We start from the raw sequence: 25,415 nt of genomic DNA on the forward strand, positions 1-25,415 counted from the left end.
CGTTCAGATACTGACATTTGGGTTCAATAATTAGTTTTAGACTATACCAGGGAAAATGGGATTCTTCAAGAGATAAATCAAGCTTTTTCTGCCCTTTCCTACACCCCCAAAATTTAGGCTGCCATCAGTCACACCCGGAACTAATAGAAGTGCCACTATTAGCCACATTATTTAAAAAGTAGCACTGCCAATAAGAAACTACTGAGAAAGTGAAGACTGGGCGACACAGGCAGAAGAATGGAAATATAACTTCTTATGAGTCAAGTAATTGATTCAGAGTTTATCATGAAATGGTGACAATGGTCTGGTAACCTCTGTCTAAGAAAAGCAAGCCTTGTTCTTGCCTATACGTCATTAAAAGACTGCAATTCACCAGTGGAAAAGCTTTATTGCTTTAGCTGCACACATAACTGATGTGACACTTGCAAACCAAACAGCACTCAGTACTGTCTTCAGAAAAAAATCTTTTAAAATTCAGTTCTAACGGAAACCAGCAGTGGAAATATTAGCACCGTCAAGCCCCTAAGTGTGCTTGCAGAGTCCTGAGATATAACACCGAGCAGGTGCCTTCCCCCAAGGTGGTGCTCCATGTTTATGGAGCTGCACTGAATTGAACATGAAGACTTCAGAAACAAGTTGGCTTACCAGCAGGTTTTCATACTCCTCCTCCAACTGGTAGATGGCAGATTTCTCACGCTAGAAGGCAACAAACAGCAGGTAATGATTTCATCCCCCTCGTGGGTTTGTAGATAAAGAACAGTTCCTCCAAACCTCCTTTTTGTCAGATCCTGACTGTACATCGTTCGACAGACTGTTTTCTCTAGGACAGTGGTTCTCAACCTTCCTAATGCCACGACCCTTTAATACAGTTCCTCATGTTGTGGTGACCCCCAACCATAAAATTATTTTCCTTGCTACTTCGTAACTGTAATTTTGCTACTGTTATGAATCGTAATGTAAATATCTGATATGCAGGATGTATTTTCATTGTTACAAATTGAACATAATTAAAGCATAGTGATTAATCACAAAAACAATATGTAATTAAATATGTGTTTTCTGATGGTCTTAGGCGACCCCTTTGAAAGGGTCATTCGACCCCCAGGTTGAGAACCGCTGCTCTAGGAAATCTTCCACCCACAGGGACCTCTCCCCAGTTGGTGTGAAGGTGAACCCTCACTGGTCTGGCAGTGCCATCTCCCCAAGCGAAGGCCTGATCACTGTCACTTGAAGACTCATTGTTACATACTTGTAAAAGTTTTAAAATATGATTTAGGCCCTAGCTGGTTTGGCTCGGTGGGTGAGAGCGTCGGACAGAAGGGTCCCAGGTTCGATTCCGATCAAGGGCACATGCCTGGGTTGTGGGCTTGGTACAAACTGCAGGAGGCAGCCAATCAATGATTCCCTCTCATCATTGATGTTTCTATCTCTCTCTTCCTCTCCCTTCCTCTCTGAAATCAATAAAAATATTTAAAAAAAAAAAAAAGAAAATATGATTTAGGACTCCCTAGATCTTAGGGAAAATGGGTCAGATACTCAAGTGGACAAACGAAAGGCGAAAAAGAAAGCCAGAAAAAAAAGGAGGATGAGTAACTCTGTTCTAAGAAAAAAGAAAAAACAGTATGTTGCCCTGGCCTGTGTCGCTCAGTTGGTTGAGCATCATCCCATGCACCTCCCAGTCAGGGCACATGCCCCGGGTTTCAGGCTCGATCCCCTGTAAGGTGAATGCAGGGGGCAGCGAGTGATGTTTCTCTCTCACACTGATGTTTCTCTCTCTCCCTCCTCCTTTACTCTGTCTAGAAAAAAAATATTTTTAATTCTTTGAAAAAAACATATAAAAGTCTGGGGGGAAACTGAGCGCTTAAAATCAAATGAATATTTTATGTTATAATTCTCAACCTAGCTTCGAGTCAGTCCTTTTAGCAAAGGAAAGGTATCAGGATGCGACATAATTTCCCTCAATAGAGATACATTTTAATTACCACATAGAAAAGAATTCACCAAGAACATAAAACTGTATGACTGTTGGATTTTCTCTATTTGAAGAGATGCTCTGCATTCTGCAGAAAAGAACTACCACCCCCGAAACACTCACTTACAAACTGCATACAAATGAGTGTTTGTACACCCTTAGCATTTTGTTTAACTGCCCCCACCCAGTGTTAACGCAATCTCTGGTAGATCTATCAGATTCTACTTCCCCATTTATGAGATGGGATTTTTAAAAATTTCCAGTCATTTGGGAAAGTAATCATAGACTAATGTTTCAGACAGAACTGGCTGGGATCAAGTAACTACACAATCCCTCACTACGCTTTTTGGAGACTCTAAAGTGAAACATTTCAAAGTACCAGGTCGGCTTTAATTTTGTCCAGTTGCCAGCGGTAGTCTCCGATAGCATTGTGGATGCTCCTGTGGCTGGCGATGTGCTGCTCCACCGAGGCCAGGTCCACGCCCCAGGAGACCATGTCCATCTCCGCCTGCCGAGGGAGAGAGAGTGCCCTTCACTTCTGATCCTGTGCATCGGACACACCTTACCTACAGCATCAGGGGTCAGAGGGCCAGGGCCACACATAGATCCACTCAGATCAAACTGAAGATGGAAATATTCAATGTTGAAACCAAAAAAAATTTTTTTAAAGACTTGGGATTTCCAAACAGCTAAGAGGGGTTGCCGAATACTTCCCTCAACTTGTCTGACCCCCAGCTCAAGATTGGCTGAGAGGTGATTTAGAAATGAGATCCTTGAAGCATAGATGATGTCCTCTGAAGAAAAAAGTCTACATGTGCATATGCAAGTGGCATATGCGCACACCCATGTGTGTATGTGTGTTTGTGTGTGTGTGCACCTGTGTGTGTGTGTGCAATACCTATGTGCCACACCTAACATATAGTATGTCATAAAATACTGATAAGTTTCTATGGTTAGTCATTTTAAAATGGGCATCAAAACAATCATATACTACTTCCCAAGCTAAAGAGGTAACCTAAAAGTATTTTTGTTGTTTTTCTTTAACTTGTTTTTGATTAATATAATTTGTTTGACTCTTTAAATCCAGCACTCACTGGATACCTTTCGGGATACAAAACTACCTATGGCCCATTTCAAAGGGAAGTTACAACAAATACCCAATGCCTGACCTTCAATTAATATTGGTAACATTGAGATTGTGGATTTATATTAGCTTTTTAAAAATTAAATCTAACTTCCTGTTTTGTCTCCACCGCTTCAAATTTAAGAATGTCCCATAATAAGAATCAAACACATTGCTCCACAAATTTCATACTGTGGCCAGACTATTATCTCATCTTTCTTTTGCATGAGCTCATGTACATTTCCAAATCACCTGTGTCATCTCCAAGACATGCCAAGGGCAAACATTCCAGTCTCGTATTACAGCAAGAACATAACACATGTTGTTCTGCGCCACATCCGTGTTCTAACACACTTGGCAGGCTTTCAGAAAGGGGAGCCATTTCAGAGTCAGACAACTGAAATTTACTCAGGACTTTGACCCTTCTCTCCCACAGCTCACTTTGGGTTTAACAGAAACAGGTGAGTGCACTGGGAAGTTAATAAGATGACCAGGCTCCTGCTCAAGCCCCTCATTACCAACCTTGTGTATAGTATCTGATTGGTCCATCAGCACAAACACAAATCGGGGAAACAAAACAAAAACCTGGCACAGGAGATGTGTGACTGCCTACTCATTGTGCTGCTGGGGACACTGTTCCCTTATCAGCTGGGCCCTGTGGCTCAGTCTCCTGGGACAGAGAGGAAGAATGCAAGCTATGCTTTGGGAAAGAGGGGATAAGAGAAAAAGGGCCCAAAAGAATCCCAGAGCAAACCAGCAATAAATGATGAAACTGCATATTCTTTTGAAAACACAGGGGCCATCTGATCTGAAAAGCATGGCTCATCCACTGTTAGAAAGGCTCCCTACTCCATGACACACAACTGAGTCCGTGTAATATGCCATTTTCCAAAATCTTTAAATGTTGAGCCTTTGCTACAAAGAAATTCTTACAAAGATACACCCAACATGAATACAGAAAATGACAAATTCTGAGTTGTCATTTTACATAACTGTCATAGGAAAAAGAAATTAGGGAATTGGACTTTTCATAATTTGGTTCAAAGGTGTTTAACCTAACATCGCAGATCCTTAAGCCCTATTAAGCCTTCCTTTGACCTCTCCATTCCCCAGGTACTGAAGTGCCACCCCTTCCCCAGTCCTATCTGAGCAGGATTTTATTACAGTTCAAACACAGTATTTAATCCTACTCTTTTCTGCATAAAAATTTGGCATTTGGATATGTTTTCTTCAATAATATTCATTTTCAGGGCCATGGAACATAATTTTTGAAACGACAATCTCTGGCATGGTGCCAATACCTATAAATGCTCAAGAAATGTGTGTTCAGAGATTAGAAGGGAATTTCACAATGTATACAAATGTTTAATCACTATGTTGTACATCTGGAACTTATATAATATTGTATGTCAATTATACCTCAACTAAAAAAGTAGAAGGGAATTTGAAAACATGCAATTAGGCTTGTATTTAGGTATCAGGGATTAATAATTTAACTTTTATCCTGCCTCCTGTAATAGTGTTATATAGCCCTTATAGTAAGTGGGAGGAAAAGTAACGAATGACTATGTAGTCCCCTAAGCCCTCACCACTTAGGAAAATACACATACAAAAAATTTTAGGTTGTCAAGAGATTTTAGAACCACTGCTAAATTGGCCCAAGAACAAGTAATAAAACCAGTGTTTCTTACCACCACAACCACACTGCATAACAAACAATCTCCCCACAACTTATCATTCTGACATATCCACCTTCTCAAGAGACGGATGCTTCACTAGTGCAGGTTTTCATTATAAAATTCCCATCGACATGATTATGGCACATTTCTACTGCCACCTGTTCATTACAGTGCATAATTACCACATAAAACAACAAAATAGTAATTAACATTGAAAAATACTTTGTAGAAACTCCGGTTCTCGGGAAGGCTCTGCACACTTGTGTTGCCATGACTTCACTTTACGCCCACACTCAGGGACCTGCGATTGCACAAGACAGCTGACACTTCAAAATACGAGTGAGCAGCCAGTGAGTCCAAACCAGAATATCCAGTTTTAGCCAGTTTCCAGCTCCTTCAATTTTGTTAACATTTTAAATGAGCCTCCACAACATTCTTTTGTTTTTTAAGTACCTATCAGCGACACAGATGAGATCAGCTACCACTCAAGGAGATCAGTGTAGTGTGTTAGCACATTAAGTCCCACAACAGATGATTTTCCGGTTGTGCACAGAAAGAGCTAGATAGTTAAGATCTACTACTTAAATTATCCCTGTCAAATATTACCTGTGTGATAAAGTTTGGCTATACAGCAATAAGGCTAATTCTCTGAGCCATACCAGGGGGAAAGAACTGACAAGTTTCATACATTTCAAATAGAAGCCCACTTTCAAATTGTATAGGAGGAAAATTCCAAAAGGAGCAAATCGTTGCTGCCAGCTGAGGGCCAGCACACCCATTGTGCTCCTGACTGCCAAGGCTGACCCTGCCCGGTCCATCCCCCTGGCCTACAGACTTGGAACGTTTGAGAACAGCCCGTGCCCCTCTGGAAGCTGCTTACTTACCCTCTGCTGCCTCATCCACCCCAGACATTCGCTGGTGAGGCGCTTGGTGAATTCATCCCACCCGGAGCCGCTCTGACAGGTGTACCCTCCACCACCCTTGGAGCTGGCCCTTCGGACTCGAGGGACGCTGATGGCTTTGTACAGGGCCCGCATTTGCTCCTGGAGCTGCAGTAGTCTGAAAGGGAAGGAAGACAATTATCCCCGCACAGGAAACAGCCCAGGAAAACACCCCTTTTCTGAGTCTCCTCTGTGTCAGTGTAGAGGCCACAAATGTTTTATTTGAAGAATATTTTTCTTTACCACTTGATGTGAATCTTGATCACATACAAGAACATAAATACAGGGTATTATGATACTCAAAGCCTGAAATATCATAGAACATGCCTTGGCTTTGCCTAACCTGGCCACACCTTCCGCTTTCTCATGATTTTCACCATGGGAATTTTTGAGAGCAAAATTCCAGGTACACTGAGAGCAAAATCAGGCTGCACGTCTCTGCTTCAAACTGCATTTCCAACTCTAAGTCTCTCAATTTTGTTTTCATTAAACTGAGCTTGATTTGATATCAGACTCTCAGAAGACAAGTGTGCCAAAGGCCTTTGCTGTCCCCTCAAGAGAGGTACAATGAACATCTTCTAACTCAACTCTTCAAAATACACACCCTCTTAGGCAGGTCTGTTCAATTCTCATGGCAACTTTGTGATTCCACAAAAGATGAAGGTGGTGATTTTAGTCACTTTGGATTAGAGAGACATAAAGATGCAAAATACCAAATAAGCGAGCCTGTCCTTGTGAATATCGGTGCTTCTTTCAAGAGAAGACCTGGGTCCCAAGATTGAGTGGAACTGGCTGTGCGACATTCTCCCGCATTCGTGCTCTCTGGGGAATACCTTTTCTGATAAGCATCGCAAGGCTGGCCCATCTGCCGCATCTCTCTGATCAAGCTATCCGTAATTTCCATCTGGTCATTGGCCTGAGCAAAACACTCATCCAGTTCTCTGCTGCGAGCCAGCTGTATTCCATCTCCATATTTCAGTTCCTAAAAGAAAGGATATGAGAGGGTCTTTAGCCAAAACCTGTGGACCGTACTTTAAATCTTCACCGGGCTTTTAAAAGTGTATTTACAGATTGCTGATCTTTCCCTCTCTTCTGTATCTTAAATGCCTATCTTTCATATTTACACACAACTCTCAGCTAATGGGAATATTTCTGAGGTAAGAACACGGCGCCATTACACTGGCTAAGGTCTTTCACACACAAACTAAACTTTTGCTGCATCTTATGAGAAAATAATGTTTCAGTTCTTGAAAAGAATGCTCTCTAATCCACTGCATTCAGACAAGGGATTCCCTGGTTTGGATGATGCACTGATTATGAGATGTCACCTTGGAGGAAACTGCGTGATGGGTACCCAGACTTCTTGTGAATCTGGAATTATTTTGCAATAAAAAGGTTTTTTTAAAAAAGGAAGCTTCCTCTGCTCACATAGAAAGGCTGATGCTTCAGTGCCGTACATGAGCTTTACCTAGAATTTTGGAATTGCTGCTTTCATTCGGCTTCAGCCAAGTGACCCTTATTTCTCTGAACAGAAATGCTAGTGGACATGGTACATTTCCCTGACGTCACTGCACCTCAGTGCATATAAATATGAGAACACGATGCTATGTAAATCTGTGGAAATACATGTAAAACGTATCCATAGCCATCGCAAACTGTCCAGGACTGGGTGTGAATGTGTTCAAAGTGAAGTCACTAGTGCCCCAGCTCAGCTTTCTGTAAAGGAATCATGTGAACATTGTTTTAAATACATTTTTTACTGTTGATAGTATTACAGATATCTACCATCCCCCTCCCCTCTTTACCTTTCTCCTCCGAGCCTCTACTCACCCCCCAGGTCTTCACTACCCTATTGCCCGTGTCCATGGGCTATGCATGTAAGTATGTAAGTTCTTTGGTTATCTCTTCTCGTCCCCCCAACCCCACATCGAGGTATATCAACCTGTTCCATGCCTCCATGCTTCGGATCTTATTTTGTTGAGCAATTCATTTTGTTCATTAGATTCCAAAAAAATAAGTGAGATCATACGATATTTGTCTTTCCCAGACTGGCTTATTTCACTTAGGATAGTATTTTCCAGGTCCATCCATGCTGTCCCAACGGGTAAGAGATCCCTCTTTTCTACAGTTGCATAATATTCCATAGTGTAAATGTCACGCAGCTTTTTTATCCAATTGTCTACTGATGGGCACTTGGGCTGTTTCCAAATCTTAGCTATTGTAAATAATGCTACTATGAGCATAGGAGTGCATACATTCTTTTTGATTGGGGTTTTGGGGTTTTTAGGATATATTCCCAGAAGTAGGATCACTGAATTAAACAGAAGCTCCATTTTTAATTTTTTGAGGAAACTCCATACTTCACGTGAACATTTAGAGGTGTGTATTTCAAATCAGGTACTTGAAACAGCCAGAACTAGAACAAAGTTGGTTTGCTGAGCCCCAAATACCTTTTTACATGGATTAAAGTAAAGTTGTCTTTATAACTGGAAAAAATAAACCAGAACAAGAATCCATGCACTATTTAAATTTAAGAAATTAGAACATTAAGATAGTCTTGAAAGAGATATATAAATTCATTTGATTAATCCCTCTTTTTATTTAGCAGGGGTCCTGTGGGATGAGCCAGATTCCAGATATAGCCCGTGCATTAATTAATGTTAGCATCAAGGAGACTGAAGAGGTACTATAAATTGGGAAGGGATGGAAAAAGTGTCTTTGGCCCCACCATTTTTTAGCCTGTGTTTAGCAAACTCAGAGTTAATGTGAATATTACCGTCTTTTAAAATAAACACTTTAAACAGGAAGAGCATCATGGGACCCGTGATTTCTAAGCTTGTTCCAATGGGATTATAGCTTTCTCAGTAACATCAAGGAATATCATAAGGCTTTCATAAATGTTACCATTTTTTCCTCAAATTTCAATAGCTTATTTTAACATATAGTTTCTCAAATAAAATTGTTTTTACAATATGGTTATTCCCACCCCCCCCCCAAAAAAAAGCTTATTAAATTGATGGTGTACATCACAATGTAGTGACATACAGCATTTCTAGGAAAAGAAAGTATTAAAAAATAAATGACAACAGGTTGCTGGAATTCCAACAGGTTGTTGCAATCTGCAGTGCAAACATTTGTTGGGAAAAAAAAGTGTAAAAACTGGTTTCCATTGTTAAACCAACATTACAAGCAGGTTAAGAAGATATACATCCCTATCTCGTGTTTTGAAAAGATAATCTCCAAACACTGAGTGAAGGAGGGCAGTGAATAAGGACGCACAGGTGAGGGCGAGGAGAGTAAGCCAACCGGGAACAAAACGGGGCGTGGGTGATACTTGAGAAAGAGAAAGCTTACCGGCTGCACAATCAGCTCAGCCCGCATCAAGCAATCCGAGCAGTTCTGCAGGAGCTCCTGGATGGTGTTCTGGTTCTGGTGCCTGGATATCGTTCCAGTTTGACTGATGAGACAAACACAAGGAAGCAGGCATGAATGATTTTTTCAATTCTGAAGTAATTTCAAACTTTCAGAAAAGTGGCAAAAATGAGTCAAAACACTCCTGCAGTCCGTTAGCCCAGATTCCCCAATTGTTAACATTTGCTGAGTAACCTTTTCCCCCCTCTCTGTATGTAAGTGCATTTATACATTTTTCTGAACCTTTTGAGAACAGTCATGTCCCTTCAACCCAAAATATTTCAGCATGAAATTCCTAAGAATAAAGATACTCAACTATATAACCACAGTATAGTTCTCAAATCAGAACATTTAAAATGGATTGAATACTCTACAGAACTTTTTCAAATTTTTCTAATTAGCTCAATTAGCTCAATAATGACCTTAACACCAAGTTATTTGTGTGTGTGTGTGTGTGTGTGTGTGTGTATGTTTTTTTTTTTCCAGGTTGAAGGTCCAACCCAGAAATACTCCTTTGAGTTGTAAAAACACATTTCTGGCAGCTTCTCTATCACACCTCTTGCTTCCCTTCCACCACCATCACCCACTCTCTGACCCCCACTATCCAAAAAGCCCAGCCCCCAAATCCCTGGGGGAAGACCTCAGAGCATAAAGGTTTTACTGGCAAGTCTGGCTACAGGAAATAGTAGGAGACAAGAGAAAAGCTTATTCAACGAAAATACTTTCTGTAATCACAGGGAAAGAAAACAGTAGTAAAGAAATAATGGTGTGAAGAAAGTGATGGATATTTAAGCATCTTTAATGCAAAAAACAAGCCACTTTTCCTTTCAAGATGATCCTAGAATATTTTTCTCTACAATGATGCTCATCCACATGTACATGTCAAATGAAGCACTTTTCCGGAAGAGGTGTGATAGAAACCTTAAAACAACAGTGGTGCTTAAGAAGAAAGATTGTAGATGTTCCATATTTTAAAGAAAGACATTACAGGAATTTAATTTGCACCAGATGTAAGTAAAAAGAGCAAGGTATAATAACACAGTCTTACTTTTAATTTGCCTGGATACATTAGGCCACAGCACAGCCTACTATCGTTCAGTTTAAGACAGATTTAAAGCATGTTAAATTATTGTTTGATGATCGGGAAAAGGCCTCATGAATGGGCTACAAGAAGCCTGAGTCCCTCGTGAGACGTCACAGCCACCCAGGCGTTTGGCCAGGGCCGCCTGTAGATAAAACTGATTGATGCCTGTTTGATGTACTGGATTTTCTCTTTTGTACATCTGTGTCTGTGTCTGGGGTGGGTATGTCTGTCAATGTTTCAAAGAAAGAATTTCACTGTTTGAAAAAAAGGGTTTGAAAAACACAGGCTGTGCTATGCATACTTGGGGTAAAATCACAAGAACATGGGAACTTCTCCCACCAGGCCTCATTCTGTGTCATTTCACATCAGGAAGCACTCACCAACTTTCTCTCTCCGCCACCCATGTGGTCCCTCCCTGCAAGCAAGGCTCCCCAACAAGCCAGCACTAGCTGAGTGTGTGGGTGAGGACCCAAGCTTTCCCTGGGAACCACTCCCAGGTGATGACATGGCTCCTCCAGGCAGGCCCAGGCGATGTGCCGATGTGCCGCCTGCACTGCCCACCTATCAAAACCAGGTCACCACACCCCCCCATGAATGCAGCCAGTCTTTCTTCCACTCGGAATTACACGGGAAATCTGGCACACTTCTCGTCCCGCTGAGATATAAACAGGACTGCTTCGGTTGTCTAAACTTGCACAAAATTCCAATTGACTTAGAACCAGAACACTTTCCAAAACGTACTTATTATAAAATAGAGGGAAGAAATTCAAGAGACAGGAGAAAAACTTCAGAAATACAGACACCTCATTGAGAACCTTAGGATGGATAAGGAATAAGGAAGGTCTTGTGTAATTACATTTGTTTTCTTTCATTGAAGGGAGATGAGAGTAACCTTTCTTCTGAAACATTTAGTAATTCTGTTCAGCTATTTGGTTTACAGGGTAACTCCCACAAAGATTGCCGGTCCCTAGGACATAAGTGAAAGGGCTATCCCTTAGCATAATGGAAAGTCCAAGCTTCTTAAATGATTTAATAATATGCACTCCTGCAAAACTATCATAAACCGAGCTATTAGGCAGAGGCAGATGGGGGAAACTGGGTGAGGAGTATGAGAACTCTCCAGTATCTTTGCAACTCTTCTATAAATCTAAAATTATTCCAAAATAAAAATGTATTTTAAAAAAGAGAGACCAACTCAGCTGTGAATGAATATACCAAAGTGTACATATGTCTTTTTAAAGCCAGTTTATGACTAAATTCATTTGACAACAAAATATAAAGCTCACCAGCTTCTTTTTACCCAGTTTCTAGAGTAGTTAGTTATAGGACACTTAACTGTATCCAGGAAAAAGAAAGGTGAGGCAATTAAAGGTTGGTTTAAAATAGTGAACTTTTCCCATTTTTCTTTTTTTGGTCCCATCCGACTTTTAGAAGACATTCCTACTTCTAGAGAGAGCAGTTGACATGTCTATTAAGATAAGTCATCTTATCTGCTTCCCCTCACTCTCATGCATCTGAACTTAAAAAACAAACAAACTTCATATGCTGTTAATAATACTAAAAAGAATTATTCATGCTTACTGAAGGACTTGCATAAGTTTATCACACATGCCCTTGATATCCACTAAAACCCTATGGGTTTTGCTTGACATTTTAGTAAACAGATTAATAACTATGTAGAAAAGAGGAATTGAATGCACAAAAATGTAATCCCTGAAACGGTCAAAAAATGGAAAGCTAACGTGTTAGAACAATGTAATGAGGAATCTTTGGTATTGCTATCTGTCTATAGAAAACTATGATCTGATTAACCGAATTTCATCTTATACATAACTTCTGAAGACTGTCTGGTCCTTAAAGCAACACCTACCTCTCCCGTCTTTCATCTGTCAGAATCTCACTTCAGTCTGAGAGTGGCTAAGGACACCCTTTGGAAGCTGACCTAGGTGAGAAAGGGAACCTTTTGAAGAGCTCAGTCATCAAAATGAAACGGAGGAAGGAAGGGAGACACAGGCCCTGAGGTTTAATGACTGCGGGAAAGACAACCCACCTGCACATTTCAGTTTGCTGCCTCAGCCCATTGAAGAACCCACACAGAACTGGCTGCACTCAAATCAAGGAGGAAGTGCAGATAGAAAGAATTTTGACCTATGGGGTCAGTCGGGTGTCAGACACTCAACACTGTGCAGAGCTGGATTCTTCAGCATGACAGCCAGGAGAGCTTGCTTCAGGGAACATTGCATTTTTTTAAGTTGTGTGTCTTTTGAAAATTTGTAAATCACATCCTATTTTTATTGACCTCATTACATTTTAGATTTTTTTTTTAATCTCAGAAATTTTCTAGACCTCAGTTTTTCATCTGTTAGGTTACACGGTATCTAAGATTTCTCTAGCTCTTGCTTTCTATAACTCTATTTTATAAAACTCATTCCTCTTTTGAAAATAATCCAAAAGTCTATGTTCTGTCTAATGATAGTAAGTTTCCACTTCAATTCATATACTGAGTGTACTTTGGGAAAATGCAAAATTCTATCAAATGTGAAAAAATAATTTTTAAATAAATGAACTTATTGAACAAGAGTGTAAGGATATTAAAAATCTCTTGCCTTGAAGAAATTTTCAATGTTGGTACATATAGGTGTTAGGGGTGCAGAGATTTTAATCCATGTTAGGATTGAACTAACAAACTCGAAGTTCAATTTTTAAATCCCATTTCAGTGGCATGAAGATGAAAGATGGCATGAAAAAAAAAAGGAAAGAAGAGATGAAGAGAAGAGAAGAGAAGGGAAGGGAAGGGAAGGGAAGGGAAGGGAAGGGAAGGGAAGGGAAGGGAAGGGAAGGGAAGGAAAGGAAAGGAAAGGAAAGGAAAGGAAAGGAAAGGAAAGGAAAGGAAAGGAAAGGAAAGGAAAGGAAAGGAAAGGAAAGGAAAGGGAAGGAAAGGAAAGGAAAGGAAAGGGAAGGAAAGGAAAGCTCATTTGGGCCAAATCAATGAAAAAATTGACTTCTTAAGCTAAAATTAAAAGCTGTCCTTAAAAAAATAACATTTGCTCTTAAAAGTTTTTAACTTTCTGAAATTCTGTTTTATCTTTAAACTCACAAAGACAAATGATTCATGTTTCTTAAGTTCCTTCTAAGACTTGTTTAAACAAGTATGGTTCCAACAGATTGCCTAAAGATCCCTTGTCTGTGGCTAAAAGGAAAACACGTTCTGGATTTTAATCCAAGGATGGAGCACATGAACATGTGAACAATATAATAGAGCTTTGTGTGTTTTATTTTACCACCTCTAAGTAACATTCTTTTCTTTAAAAATGACTCCAAAATTAGCTATCTGAAGGCATTAGTTTAACACTTGTTACCAAGAATAGTATAAAAGAACAAGGACAATTATTTTGAAGAGAGGCATGCAGCATTACAAAGTAAAAATATTTTTAAATAATAATAATTACTCTCCTTGTTTTATAAAAGTAATTTTATAACAATCTATTCTGTTTATTAGACCCTTGGCCCATACCACCTAACTCTGTATTTCTTTTGTATATATACTTTCTCAACCAATGGATTCCTTCTTTCCCTTCCTTCATCTCTATCTTTGCCCCCTTCTTCTTCCCTCTATCATCTCTATCTCTTTCTCTCTCTCTCCAGTCTTTCTTTTATCTATTCATCAATGTAGGGTCCTGTACAAATGCCAGAAATGGTATCATGTCTTTTTGCATTCAGTTTCATGAAATAACGGCCTTAGAAAAGCTCAATAAATATTTGTTGGAAATATAATCATATAATGCACTAATATTGATCTTAAAACCAATTTGCTTAGCTCTTTATAATTTTCAAACCATTTTCACATATACTATTTTGAGTTTTTAAAAGAATCTTAAGTTAAAAAAAATGTGGTATCTGTAAAAAAATATTTTTACTTCTTCGTTTAAGGACAATGCCCTAGCTCCAAGACTCACTGAACACTCTACCATCCTCCAGAAGTTGCAGAGCAAATGCTGCCTCCTCTATTGAGCTTTCCCACACACACCTCTGCCCTCATTCCACTATTTACACACCTGTCTTCCCCACTCCTGGAGATCAAAGTGCCACAGATAGTCCCACACCTTCGACTCCTGAATGCGCCTAACAACACAGAGTTTGCACACAGAAGGTGCTTCATGTATGTTTGTTTGGTTTAGTAAAATAGAAGAAAAACAAAGTCAAATAAAAGACTGATATGAGGATGTTACCACCCATCTCATTTCCCCAATTTCCAAAGCTCAATCAGGTAGCACATCTATCCCTACCCATTCCCACCCCAACAGTGAGCAGAAAAGGGTGGTTTTTCCTATAAATTTTAAAAAGAGGACTTCCCTCTGATTCTTCATTGTTGTCCTAACCCAGGAACTTTGGAATCAGTACTCTCATAATAGTCCCATTTCCTTTCCATGTTTATTATTTTCGCACTGTTTTGGGTGGATTGGGGGTGGGGAAGACAGATCACATATCATTAACTTCAAAAAGACTTTGAAATGGGGCAGACTTGGAGCCCACTCCCTGCCCAGCCACTTCCGGTTGTACAGTCTGCGATACTGAGCAAGTTGGACTCACTGTGCCTGGAGTTTCTGCCTCTGCAACGTGGAGGCACACCCACCTCCTGCGGTTGCCAGATGCTTGAGCCACTAATGTCTGCAAAGCCCAGCAAAAACTAAATCCTCACTGCAAGCTAGCTCTTGTGTGGTGGCTGCTGCTGATATGACATGGTTCTTAAATTTCATTTTGATTTTTGTCCCAGTTCATAATTTTAAGGATATCCTGCAGCAAATTAACAGTGGGATGAGAAGCCGGAAAGGAAAGGAAAGGAAAGGAAAGGAAAGGAGAGGAGAGGAGAGGAGAGGAGAGGAGAGGAGAGGAGAGGAGAGGAGAGGAGAGGAGAGGAGAGGGGAGGGGAGGGGAGGAAAGGAAAGGAAAGGATTGGATTGAGTATTAAGTGTGAGACATTGCAGAGGTTCCTAAAATTATCTACAAGATCCTCAAATAATAGTTTAAGACAATTCCAAGGTAGTGATACATTTTAACAGCATGAAAGAAAGGCATTGAAGGGATAAGGAAATTCAGAAAAAGATGTGTTCCTTTCCTTTATTAAGCAGTGATGACAAATAAATACTTGGTCCTTACAAATTCAATGTCAAAATAGGGATTTCTATTTTGAACTACTTCTTTATATGAAAACTTACATTTATTCTGAAGCCTAAAAGAATCATTTACAAGTTATCTGATTATACATCAAGAAGTCAACTCCTTTTTAAATTTTCTTCGGGTACCAGATAAAGCAAGGGACATTATGTTTGTGTGTCAAAAATTTTAATTCCAAGCAAAAACTTAGACTTCTTACTAACATGCTGTCATTTTCATGAAATGTAGATGTCACATTCATGAGGTCTTTGAAGGCCCTGGACCTTCCAGCCCAAGGTGTAAATGACTGGGCTGCACTAGCATTTTACAGGACGGACGTTGCTTCCAATGAGTGGCTCACTGAGTCTTGAGGTCCGTGGGCCATCAGAACCACACCTGACCATTTTCCCATGAGTGCAAGAGGGAGAAAGAGAAAGACAAAGGGTGGGGCAGCGCTCCAAGCGCCGAAGCCTCCAGACTGAAGAAGCACTCTTCTAGAACCACACCTTCTGGAAAGACTGGTTAGCGGAGAATTGAGTGAGACTCTCCAAGTCACACCCAAGTCCTCCTTTGCTCCACCCTAAGAAGTCAGCATTGAGGCATCAAGGGCATCAGCAGTTTTTCTTCTTTCCCAGGACATCTCAATCTCCTGAGCAACAATGAGTTACGCCCATATTTAGGGGAAAAAATTAACTACTGTTGAAAGCTGTTTTGTAGATCTGACCAACCATTAGTTGGCTGAGTGTAGCATCAGACTGTTTTCCTAAGCAGATGGAAACGCCACAGGAGTATTAATGAAAGAACACAACGATTATGAAATAAATATGTCACAGGAATGCAACAAATTAATGACTAAAAACTCCTATTAGATGGAAGAGTTTACAAATAAAAGAGATAAATCCTAATCACTACAGTTGGATAGTTTGATTTTTTTTTTTTTTGAGTCCTTGTGGTATGCTGGATTTAAATGTAGCTCAATCACTGTGTGACCAGGGCCAAGTCGTTTAACTACTTTTACCACAGTTTTCCATTTGTAAAATGGGAAGTTTGTCATGATTAACCGAATTTGAAATAAATACATAATATACCTGGCACATCATAGAAGTGTTTGCCAGGTGATGGTAACTATTATTAACCACTGATCTGATATTTTTTATAAAATATATAACTTTTTCAAACTTAATAACCATGTAATTGTTATCTGCACATATTAAGCTAAACTGAATCTTACTTTGCAATCATTTCCCAGAAAAATTTTTAGAAAATCTATTCTATGAGTCACCCAACTATCAGCCCGTTTTCGCAGACTCTCCCTTGCCTCTCCCATCCAAATCTTAGCTGAAGGTGCCCCTCCACCTAGCAATGTCTACTTTCCTGACACACTGCCACCAAACTCGATCAGACTTTTGTCACCTCCCTCCTTCACTGGTATAATTACTTCCTTATGCCAACCCACTCCTGTAAGCTCTCCCCACTTCATGCCACCCTGCACACTGAGGCCACAGAAACAGTGCAAAAGCCCTTCATGCAGGAGACCTTCACTGGCTTCAGTGAAAATCTACAATGGCTCCCCTCTGCCTATCCAAACCCCCCTCCCCCCATGAAGTCAAGGTCTCTCAGGCACTAGTCCCAACCAAACCCTTCCTCCTTAGGTCTTAACTGCTTCCTCAGGTACAGTGAAGGCTCAGAAAGGACATCCCTCTACAGGCCTTGAATTTGCTCCTGGTTTTCCACCTCTCCACTGTTCTCATCCCCTGGAACGCTCTCTGCCCGCCCACCTTTACCAGCTGAAATAAATACTCATGGTCTAATTCAATAGCACTTCCTTTATAAAATCTTACTAGTTTAGTTAAAGTCTTACTAGAGATGTTACCTTGTCTCTCTCTTTTTTTTTATCTTGTCTCTTTATGAAGCCTCTCATTTATACCCTTCTTATCCATAATCCTTGGTATTATAGTACTGTGTACTTACTTTCCTTTAAAGAGCATGTGGTCCTTTAAAGAAGCCTTTTATGTTCACATTTGAAACACCTACCACAGCAGATGCTTAGTAAATATTGGCTAAATGAATGAAGAAATGGCGCTGAGATACTTTCCTTGTGTAAGTACAGAACTAACACACAAGGAACACTCTTTAAAGCAGCAGTTCTCAACCTGTGGATCGCGACCCCTTTGGGGTCGAACGACCCTTTCACAGGGGTTGCCTAAGACCATCGGAAAACACATATATAATTACATATTGTTTTTGTGATTAATCACTATGCTTTAATTATGTTTAATTTGTAACAATGAAATTGGGGGTCACCACAACATGAGGAACTGTATTAAAGGCTCGCGGCATTAGGAAGGTTGAGAACCACTGCTTTAAAGGCACAGGATGACAGCTGGACAGAGGGGAGAGGCCTTGGCTTCTCACTCAACTCAGCCAAGAGTGGACTGGGATTTGGGGCAAGTCTTAATCTCCTTGTCTCTAAAGTAGAAAGGTGAGGTGTTTGTACTCCTTACATTCCCTCTGACTCTAATTCAGTGCAAATGGACCTATTTGTTTCATGCAAATATATAGGCTTCTTTTAAAAGGTAGTTTAAAACAAACAAAATATTAAGGGTGTCCCCAAAAATGTATACACACTTTAGCAGCTGACAGTTCAGCTTTGAAAATGAAATGTATTTTAATAAACACTACCCCTATAATTATCCAAAGTGTATATACAACTTTTGGGGGACACCCTATATGTCAAATAGTGATCACATGCACTTTGGTTTTGAAATCATGAGTTCTGGAGAAAACTAATAGTATTATAACCATATTTCTGAAGCTTAATAACTATATTTGGCTTTTAATTTTATAAAATCCACACTTTAATCAGTGAAAGATTTAGCTGTGGGACTCTGTCACTTGGCCACCAAATTTTACTACAGGTTTGTAATTTATTTGAACTATAGGAATAAAATGAGTAATTCTGCCTTAAAACAATAGTAATATAATATCTATATAAGAAAAACCCAAAGTTTATATTTTTAAAAATATACCTATTATGTTATCAAGCATATAACATTTACCAAACTTTAAACTATCAAGTAGAACAGAGAAGTTAAAGAAAATAGATTCAAATTCCACCCAGCCTAAAATAAAGAAGACAGGTCAGGGAAGAAGGAGAATTAGAAGTTAGATATAATACGGTCCTAAAAAATGACAATTGTTATTAACGGAAAGGACAAAGCAAAGATGTTTTGAAGTCACTTTTAAAAAAAAAAAAGAATTGAGCTCTCTACACACTCAAATCAGTTTATTAGGGAAGGGCTAAATACAAACACTGAGCACTTCAAAAGCCACCAATCCAATTCAGCTATTAAAATAGCAATTTTTCACAATAAATTATGAATTTAAACTCAACCAGTGGTTTCCATGCTGGTTGTGTGCTTTAAAAACAAAACACCTTCGCGAAGGGCGGTAGGAGTGGGTGGCGTGACAAACAAATCCCTCCGCAGAAACCAGAAAGCCTCCAGGAAAGCAGGTGCGGCTGCAAGCCCTCCCTTCTGTCAGGCGTCATTATTTTAAAATGCAGAAACCTGCCTTTGCGGGTAATTTTGTATTATGTTAATCCTTCAGTTCTGCTAGGGTCGGAAGCGCTGAGGCAGGCCCTACAGGCTTGGAGAAACTCCAGGACGCGATAGGGAAAGCTGGCCGCCCAAGCCGTCAGCCAGGCCCTCAGCCACGCGCTCCGCAGACCCGGCTGATCGTCACCAACGCGCAGAAAGACACCCTTCTCAGAGTGAGGTCATTTTTCACTCGGGTCTGTTTGCCCTTTTCAGAGATGGAAAACTTGACAGGTTTATAATCGGCCTTTCGGTTGGAATAACCGGACACAAGAAACGATGCCATACTATGAGAAAACATCGAAACTCCCCAAAATGTAATGTTTCAGTAAAGAATCCTTATAAACCACGTATCTTTATGGAGTTCATTAGCCAATATGTTAAACTACAAATTTCTTCTACAAGAAGCCACGGAAGTTTACTTTCAATTAACAGTAATGTTTACTGTCAATTTTAGAAATAGAGACTCTAGGATAACAGAAGCATATTTAAAAAACAAAAAACAACCCACCAAAAACAATCTCGGTTCCTAAAATGCCACCAAAAAAAGAGCTGCTCAAGAATCCTTGAAAATTCTGACTTGGATTTAAAACTGTGGATATTGAAAATGTGCTTTCCAAATACTGGAAGACTGGGAGGGGAACGTAAAGTTTCAGATTTAAATGGTTGGCCGGGTTTTTAAATAAACAAACAAATTTAAACATTTAACTTTCTCCCCATTTTCCCTATTGCTTGGCACTTTTTTTCCTGGAAATCCCCAAGTGCATTTTGTTCAGGAAAAAAAAAAAGAGCTCAAGATGGAGACAATTCTTTGCTAAGTCAAAATAAATTAACTAGGTGCTCCAGGAAATAAGTATAAATCTAAGCAGAAAACAGGCTGCAACTGGAATAGTCCCTGCCTTCGAAACTGCTGGCCGTACAAAACTCCCCTGGAGTGTATTCCGGTGGCTCCTCCCCAGCCCGAGGCCACCCAGCAGGTCAAATTTGTTCTGGAAATCAGGCGTCTTTCCTCCCCATATAGGGCTTGTGGGGGAAGGGTTCGGGGGGGTTGGGGAGGGTGAGGAATGCAGATTCTCACGGCTCACGTGGGCATCCCGAGCCCAGCACCCGGGACCTGGTACATGCAGGTTCTCTATCTTCCTCCACCCACTCAAATGACTCCCCCGGTCGGTTTCCTCGATAATCCGGAGAAACAGACCGACTCTTCCCAAAGGGCCTTTCTGGGGTACCTTGGCCTAACCCGGCCGCCAACATTGCGGGTGGGCGCGGCGCCCTCCCTTCGCAACCCCCTTCCCATCCTGCTCAAGGTGCAGGACACTTCGCCGCGCTGCGCGACTGAGAAAATGAGGTCGTCCCTCGGTGCTTTGCAGAAAGAGGGAAACAAAGGGCGCACCCGCGGGGCCACAGGTGCGCTCGCTGGCGGGGGCTGCCGCGCGGCGGACAACGGGGACCGGCGTCTCCCCGCGGTGTGGGACCCGGGCCAGGCCGCCGCCCCTGCCGCGAAGCTTCGTTTGCGTAAAGAGGCGGCCGAGGCGGGGCTATCTCAGGACCCGACCCCGCGCCTCCGGGACTCGCAACCCCCACAAAAGACCTTGGGCTGCCGACGTGGTCTCGGGGTGCCCGGGAATTGGGGGTGAGCCAGTAGACACAGTGGAGCGCTGAGTCCGGCCCTGGCCAGCGGAGAGGCCCGAGGCCCCGCTCCTTTGCTGTTTAACTTTTGGTTACAATCAGAGGTTGGGTTTTGTCGCAGCCCCGCCTGCCCGGCCTCCCACCTGCCGGCCGGGACAAAGGGGATGCCCGCCCGCGCTGACCGTGCAAGGGGCCGTCCTGGAAGCAGCCGCGACCCCCGCGGCCCGGCCCCCGCGCCGCGCCCGGCCCAGACCCTCGAAGGCTGGCCTCCAGCCCCGGGAAGCGACAAAGGCGGACGAAGTCACCGATCGCACACGCCCACCGGTCGACGCAGCGCAGGGGGGCGTCAGGCGCCCCTGGGTCCTGCCCCGGCGGGAACAGGAAATGCTGTCGTGACCTCGGGCAAACGGGCTTTTCTCTTTCTGAAGCTCGGCGCCCCGGGGCAGGGGGAGACCTGTCCCGCTCCTTCCCCGCGGGGCTGGGATTGATCCGGACAGGGGAGTGCGGGAGACCCCGCCGCCCCGCGCACGCTGCGCGCTCAGGCACCGGCCGGGTACCCACCAGTAGCCGTCCGAGTTCTGGTCGTTGACCGTGTAGCGCCGGGAGTAGTACATCCTGCTGTTGCCCCCGCCGCCGCCGCCACCGCCACCACCGCCGCCGCCGCCGCCGTAGGTCACCTCGTAGCGCAGGTCGGGGCCGGACTCTGCGCGGGTCATACGGCCCAGCGTGTTGATCCGCGGGTGGGACCCTCCGTTGCAGCTCATGTTGGCGGGCACTCAGAGAGCCACTCTGCGCCAAGGCATAAGCGAGGAGGCGACCGGCTCGGAGAGGGCAGAGGGCAGAGGGCTTCGAAGGCCAAAACCCCGGGACGAGAGCGGGAAGCAGAAGTGTCGCGGGGACGCTCCTCTCCGCCGGGGCGGCGCGGGTAGGTCGGGCGCTGGCGGCGGCGACGGGCTGGGAGCCGGAGCGGGAGGCAGAGCTGTGGACCCGAGGGCGGCGAGAGCGCACAGGGGCCGGGTCGCGGCTGGGTGTCGGTGTTGGTCGGTGGGGCGCGCGAGTCTCCTCCCCGCTGGCAGCCGGCGCCGAGCCACACCTGGCCCGTTTGTTTCCAGGGCGGGGTGCGGCCGCCGCTCCTCCTCCGTCCCCCGCGGGTGTCACCGACGCGCTCGGGCCACCCCTCCCCACCTGCCCGCCCGCCCGCGGCTCCGCCCTGCGTTACCCAGGCCTGAGTAACACACGGAGGGGCGGGGTCCCCGAGACCCGAACGCCCCTGGCGCGGCCGCCCAGGAAAGGACGTGCAGTTTCAGCGCTCCGGCGACAGTGGCCAGAAAGCGCGGCCCTGCTGTGGACGATCTATGGTCCCCCCAAAGCCGAAAGCAGCTGAAAAATAAGGGTCATTCAATTATTTATTAAACGTTTACTTTTGCTCATCCCTGGAAGCAGTGCCAACCAAGCTTTGACTTGAAACAATTGAGGAGAGAAGGTTTAGATGATGAGGTTTTGTTTGGGGGGCTTTTTTGAATTTTCTTTTATTCCAGTATTCCAGAAAATCGCCTCAGAGGTCCGATTTCCGACATGTAAAACGATTTCTACACAGAACCACCACTTTCCGGAGAAGTCTGCATCATAAACAAATAATTTCTCCGGCATGAAGATAAAAACACTACACCCCCTTTTTCACGGGTTAACATGAAAATATAAATTGCATTTCTTTTTATGTTTGCCTGTGGGTGGTCATTTAAAACTAGAAATTGCAAAGACTTTCACCCTTCGACCCAGTTTCCAAATTTTGTAAAACGACCTTGGGAAAGCTTGTCTGTCGCGCCCTGCAGCACCTTCTGGCTAGACCCAGAGACCCAGCCCTTTGGGAAGTCAGCGGTCCTGGGACTTCCGTCTCTGAGAGCCGCAAAGAACCCTGGATAGAGATCACCACTAGGTACTGGTGAGTAACTCTGAGCCAGAACATTCCAGCGACTTGCTCCAGGGCCCCTCCCAGTTAGTGGCTGAGTGTGAGCTACACCATAGTGTCTGTGACCCAGGTGTAGATACAGACCCCGTCACAGCACCCACAAAAAGCTGCTTCTATCGTCCGGAAAACTGTTAAATTACTCTTTAACAAACATTGAAAGATCTTTATAATGAATATTTGTCATCTTCCCAAACAATGCCGGTTAACTTACCTTCTTAAACAGGATATTTTTGAAGTGTTTCTGAACTAAAAAGAACAAAATTGGAAGTACATTTGCATGTTGTAAAGGCGTAGGGGGAGTTTTCTGAACATTCCCATATTATAGCACCACTAATTACCCCTCATTTTTTAGCACAAATCTTTGGCAAAGTGTCCTATTCTTTTTCTTCAGGATTGACCACAGAGTTGATCAGCTTAATCCAAGAAGTCAAACATGCAATAAAAGTTGACCCCTGTTAGCACACCCTGCCTCACTTTCCTGTCATTTTTTAATAAAGGCAAATGCAATAAAGTGCTCAAATGATTACATGAACACTGGTGTATAGACATGGACAGTGTTTCTTCTGAAATGAATCAATGGCTGTAAGTCAGCCCCAGCACAAATGGCCCAGGATATCCATTGATTGGAAGGGATAAAAGCTATTTGAAAGGGTCAGTGCAAAAGGTTCAAAATTTGATTTAGGATGTTTTCCCTCTCTGTACATCATTTGCTCAGAAAATAATTAGAATTTACACTATGGAAGGGCCAGTGCTAGACTTTGGAAAATACAAAGATGAATAAGGCATAGTCACTGTCCTTAAAAATATTACAGTAACACTTATATTTTAAAAATGCAGGGATTCTTTTGTTCCAATAATCTATAATAATAAAAAGATAATATGCTAATTAGACCAGACATCTTCCGGACGTCATTCTGGACGTCCTTCCTGGCAAAGCCGGGGCCAGAGGGAAGCCAGCCGGGTCCCAGGTGCTTGCAGGCGGCCCAGGGAAAGCCAGCCCAGGTCCTGGGTGCCTGCGGGTGGCCGGAGGAGGGAAGCCAGTGCCGGCAGCCGGGGGAAGGAAGGCCTACTCTTGCACTAATTTTCGTGCATTGGGCCTCTAGTATGTAATAAAAAGATCATGCACCCAGCCCCAGCATGGCTCAGTGGTTGAGCATCAACCTATGGACCAGGAGGTTACAGTTCAGTTCCCGGTCAGGGCACATGCCCGGGTTGTGGGCCTTGTCCCCAGTGGGGGACATGTAGGGGGTAGCCAATCAATGATTCTCATCATTAATGTTTCTATCTCTCTCTCCCTCTCCTTTCCTCTCTGAAAGCAATAAAAATATTTTTTTAAATATATTTCTTTATTGATTTCAGAGAGGAAGGGAGAAGGAGAGAGAGATGGAAACATCAATGATGAGAGAGAATCATCGATCGGCTGCCTCCTGCATGCCCCCCACTGGGGATCAAGCCCGCAACCAAGGCATGTGCCCTTGGCCAGAATCGAACCCGGGACCCCTCAGTCCGCAGGCTGACACTCTATCCACTGAGCCAAGTCGGCTAGGGCAAAAAATATTTTTTAAGTTTGTTTTTTTTTTTAAGAAGATCATGCAGTTGGACAGTAGAGTTCTCCTTAAAAACAGCACACATCTATGAACCTCCTGCCAGGGATGACAAAAGCTCCACTCAACCCAGTGGTCCCTTTGAGAGCTCACACAGGGTAGTCACAGACCCAAACACCACCCAGACTCACAGAGCTGTTCAGTCCGTTTACAAAAGGGGAAGAGATGAAAAGCACAGCCCACCAATGACACACCTCCATTGCCATGGCTTCATAGCAGACTTCACTGCTCCCTGCGCTTCTTCGGGGATTCCCAGCTAACCAAACATGCCAGGTCTGGGGAGACAATGCCTTTCATTTACTGTCTTTGTCTAGGGATGATAAAGGAAGGTAAGAGTGAAATAAATAGATTGACATGAGAGATGGAATCCAGACATACACACATGAATCTACGCTGGCTCTTCTCATAAAAGGGCACAGAGGGATCAGAAGGCCATAGTTCTGATCTTAGTGTTACAATGTACTTGGGCAAGAGCTCAATTTCCTCATGTACAAAGTGGAAATAATAATACTTGTCCTGCCAACTTTCCAGCCCTATGGTGAGGAACAAATGAGATGAAATATGTGAACATTCTTGAAAACCGAAACATTATATATAGCCAAGGTACCACTCATTAAAACAAAAACACTTAGCTGGACGTGAAATTTTAACCTTTAGTGTTTCTGTCTTATCCCACATGGGAATCAGGAAGACTCCCTCCTGTAGACATTTAACATTCATTCACTTAAAAAGCAGTTGCTAAACACCTGCTATGTGACACACATTAGGCTCAGTACTTGTCACTCAAACATGAATAAGGCACGGCTCCTGGTCTGTGGGATATCAGGTCTGAAACAGGAAGACAAATCATTACAATACAATGTTAGGTATGTATCATAAAGGTATATTTATAGAATTGCAGGAGCAATTCAGTAGAGGGGTTTAAAAGTAGCTCATTTCTTACAATTAGGTTTTAAAAGTTCAGAATCCGAAGTCTGGCGAAGTCCTCGCTAGCTGACCTAAGGTCAGCTATTTTTTCCCTGCCACTTATAGATACCTCCCCGTGTACTGTCAGAGACAGATCTCTGACATGTCACTTTCTCTCTGTCTGACCTTATAAACAACCTTGCGGTGAGGAAGGAGGCATCAATCATATCCTGAGCATATTTTGTAGACTAAACAGAGCACCTTGATGTCAATGAGCTGAAGAGCAGTCATTTACTTGCTCAAAATCCCATGGGAACACTCATATCTCTTTGCTGGTAAATGATATC

The 25,415-nt window shown here is 42.8% G+C and overlaps 1 protein-coding gene across 2 annotated transcripts in view; it reads right to left on the minus strand.

Moving 5' to 3' along the window:
- Nucleotides 1-21,516, minus strand: part of DSP (desmoplakin) — a 42,494-nt gene extending 20,978 nt beyond the window's left edge. Inside the window, exons 1-6 of one of the 2 annotated variants that reach the window (XM_023746281.1) lie at nucleotides 21,151-21,516; nucleotides 9,070-9,172; nucleotides 6,549-6,697; nucleotides 5,659-5,833; nucleotides 2,352-2,480; nucleotides 646-696 (exon numbers count right to left, since the gene is read on the minus strand). In XM_023746281.1, the coding sequence (XP_023602049.1) occupies nucleotides 646-696; nucleotides 2,352-2,480; nucleotides 5,659-5,833; nucleotides 6,549-6,697; nucleotides 9,070-9,172; nucleotides 21,151-21,353 (810 nt within the window). In that variant the 5' untranslated portion in view covers nucleotides 21,354-21,516. The remainder of the gene's footprint in view (nucleotides 1-645; nucleotides 697-2,351; nucleotides 2,481-5,658; nucleotides 5,834-6,548; nucleotides 6,698-9,069; nucleotides 9,173-21,150) is intronic. The other variant, XM_023746282.1, reaches the window with a different exon arrangement.
- Nucleotides 21,517-25,415: the final 3,899 nt, after the last annotated feature.

The sequence above is a fragment of the Myotis lucifugus genome, unplaced genomic scaffold (genome assembly GCF_000147115.1).
Source record: "Myotis lucifugus unplaced genomic scaffold, Myoluc2.0 scaffold_650, whole genome shotgun sequence".
Lineage (NCBI taxonomy): Eukaryota > Metazoa > Chordata > Mammalia > Chiroptera > Vespertilionidae > Myotis > Myotis lucifugus.